At 42.6% G+C, this 3,931-nt stretch overlaps 1 protein-coding gene across 1 annotated transcript; it reads right to left on the minus strand.

Moving 5' to 3' along the window:
- Positions 1-1,143: 1,143 nt before the first annotated feature.
- Positions 1,144-1,956, minus strand: LOC142317698 (uncharacterized). Its single transcript, XM_075354245.1, has one exon. The coding sequence runs from the start codon at positions 1,954-1,956 to the stop codon at positions 1,144-1,146; it is 813 nt and encodes a 270-aa protein (XP_075210360.1).
- Positions 1,957-3,931: the final 1,975 nt, after the last annotated feature.

Genomic DNA, 3,931 nt, shown 5'->3' on the forward strand with positions numbered 1-3,931 from the left:
TATCATCTGTAATGCCAAATTGGCCTTATTTTGTACTTCCAGTGCATGTCTATTACTCGCAAGGATCACCAAGTCATCTGCATAGGCAATGACCTCGACTCCTGCAGGATAATCCAAATTCAGGATTCCGTCAAAAGTTAAAACCCATAATAACGGGCCCAAAACGGAGCCCTGGGGAACTCCACCGTGTATGTTGACTTCCAAATCTCCACTTTGTGTTGCAATTCTGCACGATCTGTCAGAGAGAGGTATCTACTCACCTGTCTCCTAAGATATGGGCTTATGTTCTTAGCCAAATGAACTGTGAATATGGCTCCATTTGATGGAGCCAAAAGCATTCTTAAAGTCTAGGGAGACAAGTAACGGAATCCCTCTTGTTCTCCAAGTACCTATTCTGACATCTGCTATCCAAGTAGTTACTTTCTTTGCTGCCAACACGGTGGAACGTCCCTTCCAGAACCCGAATTGATTGACGCTTATAGCCACGCCTTCTTCAATTTCGCATAAAATTCTGTTGGCGAGCATCTTCTCTACCGCTTTGCCCAAGTTATTTAAGAGACTCAGCGGTCTAAATCGAGACAGACCTTGATCATCACCGCCTTTAGGGAGGAAGACCACCATGGCCTCCCTCCAACATCGCGGGAATGAATCATTCTCCAAGCCATAATTAGCTATATCAGTCATCTCCCAGGGAAGCTGTTTTACAAGGCCTTTGAGTATTGCAGCAGGGATTCTATCAGTGCCAGGGCTCTTTTTATTACCGAGTTGTCCAATAGCGTTACTTAGCTCAGCAGGGGTAAACCTCCTCAGCTCATATTCAGGCAAGATGTCAGTTGCCTCTGCTGGACATGGAAATAATTAGTCAAACTGTGCCATAGCCTGCCGTTCACTCAACACAGGCAGACGCCTGCCAAACCTCTTAGTAACTATCTTGTAGGCTTGGCCCCAGGTATCATTGTCCAATTCCTCACAGAGTTTGAACCAATGATCCCTTTTTGATCTCTTAATGGCCCTGTTCAAGTGGCGTCTAGTCTCTATATATAGTTTGGCTGCAGTATCAAACTCAGCACCACCTCTGATCCTCAGTCTTTGTTTCCTTCTCCTAGCCTGCTGTAAATTATCGTGTAAGTGTGCTATCTCATTTCACCACCAGTAGACTTGTCGTCTGCCCCCAGTGGCCCTTAATTCCTTATCCATTTCTTGCTGTATTACCGAGGTAAGAGTATTTGGCGTCAACTCAATCATATTACGTAGCCTTTGAGTTACTTTATCAACTATTTTGTCAACCTGACGGGCTGTAGGTCTTGTAACAAAAGGTCTTTCAACTACAGAGTCATTGCCTTCCTTTATGATCAGATGTAGCGGAAGGTGATCACTGGAAATATCGTTATCCATCACTGTTAGCTCTAGCTGATCCATTGACCATCTATTATCAGCAATGACCAGATCTAAAACAGAGTAGTGGCCCCGAGCCTCGTAAGTTGGAGTACCATCATTTAAACAGCGACCTCCGAGGGATTCCATCAGTTCTTCAATTAGCTCTCCTCTCCTATTACTGCGGGAGCAACCAGCAAAAGTCGTCTTACAGTTGAAATCACCCAACAACACGAATTTCTTGCTCTTTTTGGACAGAATTCGATATATACTGTCTAAAAACCTGTCATAATCCGCAATCGTGATGTTGGGCGAGACATACGCTGTTACAATTATTGTAGACTCCAGTTCAGTCACTATGACTCCCTCTGCTCTCTCCTTGAAACTCAGAGTCACCCTATTACTGACGTTCCTATTAATGGCATCACCCACAGTATCCGCCATCCATCCGGACTTCGCTGACTGATGTATGTTGGGTTCAGTGATTGCCAACAAGTCTACATCACACTCAATAGCAAGTCTATACAGCAAATCATGCGATAGCACGCTTCTGTTCACATTCGCTAGGAGAAGCTTAATCATGCTTGTCAGAGCACGCCCAAGAACCAGTCCTGTGCTCACCGCTACCACAGTCGAGACAACTCTTTGGTTCTTTGCATTGGGCAATCATATGACCTCGCCCTCCAGAGTTAAAGAAGAGGTCCCTCCTATCTGGCCCCTTGCATTCCTGCCGCCGATGTCCGGTGCCCCAACATCTAAAACACCTATCCCCATCGTCTCGGATAATTGTGCGCCTTCCCGCTCTTGTACGCAGGTTAACATGCAGCTCTGCCGCCTTATCTCGTAGGTTACTTGTAAACTCTGCAGCTTTCTGCACTCCCTGAATTCTCACGTGGAGTTCTTCATTCCTGCCCTTACGTAAGGAGATGACCTCTTTTGCATCTTCGCTACTTACTGCAGACTTCATCGTTTTAAGTAAATGAGAATAGGATTTTCCAGCTGCTTTGATAACCACAGTACGACTGTCAACTGCCGGTGGTGTCGACTTTTTAATATGGGCTTGTCCAGGCTTGCCTTGTATAGCTTAATTTCAACTGGGATCGTAAGCACTTTAACCGCTACTTCCTCGTCTCTCCGCAAATAAGATATTAATCTCTTCATATAATTTCCAATATTATTATTGGGACGACAAAAACTAAATTACCAGCCTGAAGAATAATCTTCCTTAAAGCCCTCAATATAGCTCCCATTGTGCTCTTCTCAGTAGAATTACCATCATAGTAGATTTTGTATTTACTCTTCTTAATGTCGTCACAGTCTCCAAGAATTGATTGTACATCTTTACGAATGTCACCTACTTTGTATTTGGTACTAATACCTTCTTAGGTACTAATACCTTCTTTTTCATCCCCTTGAAAAACATTTACTTAAATTACTAACAGTACAAGAGTCCACCACCTCAGAAAGGCAACTCCTTAATCAAACTAATTTTGTTCCGCAAACTATTTGGCCACCTTTTGGGCAGTAGATCTATTATTTGCTCATCTGTCAGTTCCTTAGTAAGAATTTGCTCAATCTCATCTTCCACAACTATAGGGTCCGTCTGAGTAGCCTGCGTAACAACTGATAAAGAGAACGAGACTTACGTCAAGGCATTAAGCCCATCATATATGTCTTTGAGCTCCTGCTCATGTGTACTTATGTATTTTGAGAGACCTGGTCCCATATGCTGTCTCAACGCCACCATAGTTAATGCCAATTGGTAAACCAGATTGCTAAGGCTCTCTGGCGGTCCTTCTTCTTCTTCTGAGGACCCCTGTCGGGGTCTCTTTTTACATTTACCCTCCGTTTTCTTAGTAATGGTAACCTTTTGTGAGCTAGAAGCTCCCTGCGATGATCCCTCTAAGGGGAGAGATCCTCTTCGTCTCATATTAGCGCTGTTGGACTACGGGGACGATCTCGAGTCCAACGAGTACCCACTCGGGGATGGGAGCCCCAAAAGAAATTTGTAGGGGTTGGTAAAATGTATCAACCCAAAAGTAGGGTCCAAAATTTTGGGTGGTGGGGGGGTCAGGGAGTAGGAAACTTTTTGGGATGGATTTATAACTTGGGATGAGGGATGTAGGACGAATGGTTCAGAAATTATTAAGGAACAAAGAATTCCCTAATAAAAACTAGTCTAAGGACTTAGAAAAATTTCACTCGTATAACTACTAATATACGAAAAAATATCCTAAGTCCTTGTTTACAGTTAATTTCAGACTGGTATTAGCCTGTCGAATAACTTAGAATAATTTGCTATTATAAGCTCTGTTATAACCTCAAAAAACTGTTAAAGAGTTATTGTACAATAAGTTTACTCACTTTTTATACACACTGGTAGTCTTTTCGTTATTGATAAAAGTCACCAACACTTTAACACACTATAATATCTAAGAATTAGCGAGTAAAAAGCACAAAAATATTGATCTCACTAATGAGAACAAAAAACTATAAAAAAACTTGATAAATCCGTAACCAAATAACTCAAAAATGATAGTCCGTATTCCTTGTCCAA

Source organism: Lycorma delicatula, chromosome 1 (genome assembly GCF_047948215.1).
Source record: "Lycorma delicatula isolate Av1 chromosome 1, ASM4794821v1, whole genome shotgun sequence".
Lineage (NCBI taxonomy): Eukaryota > Metazoa > Arthropoda > Insecta > Hemiptera > Fulgoridae > Lycorma > Lycorma delicatula.

Coding starts and splice junctions, on each gene's coding strand:
- LOC142317698 (XM_075354245.1), bottom strand. CDS start 1,956: ATGATTAAGCTTCTCCTAGCGAATGTGAACAGAAGCGTGCTATCGCAT.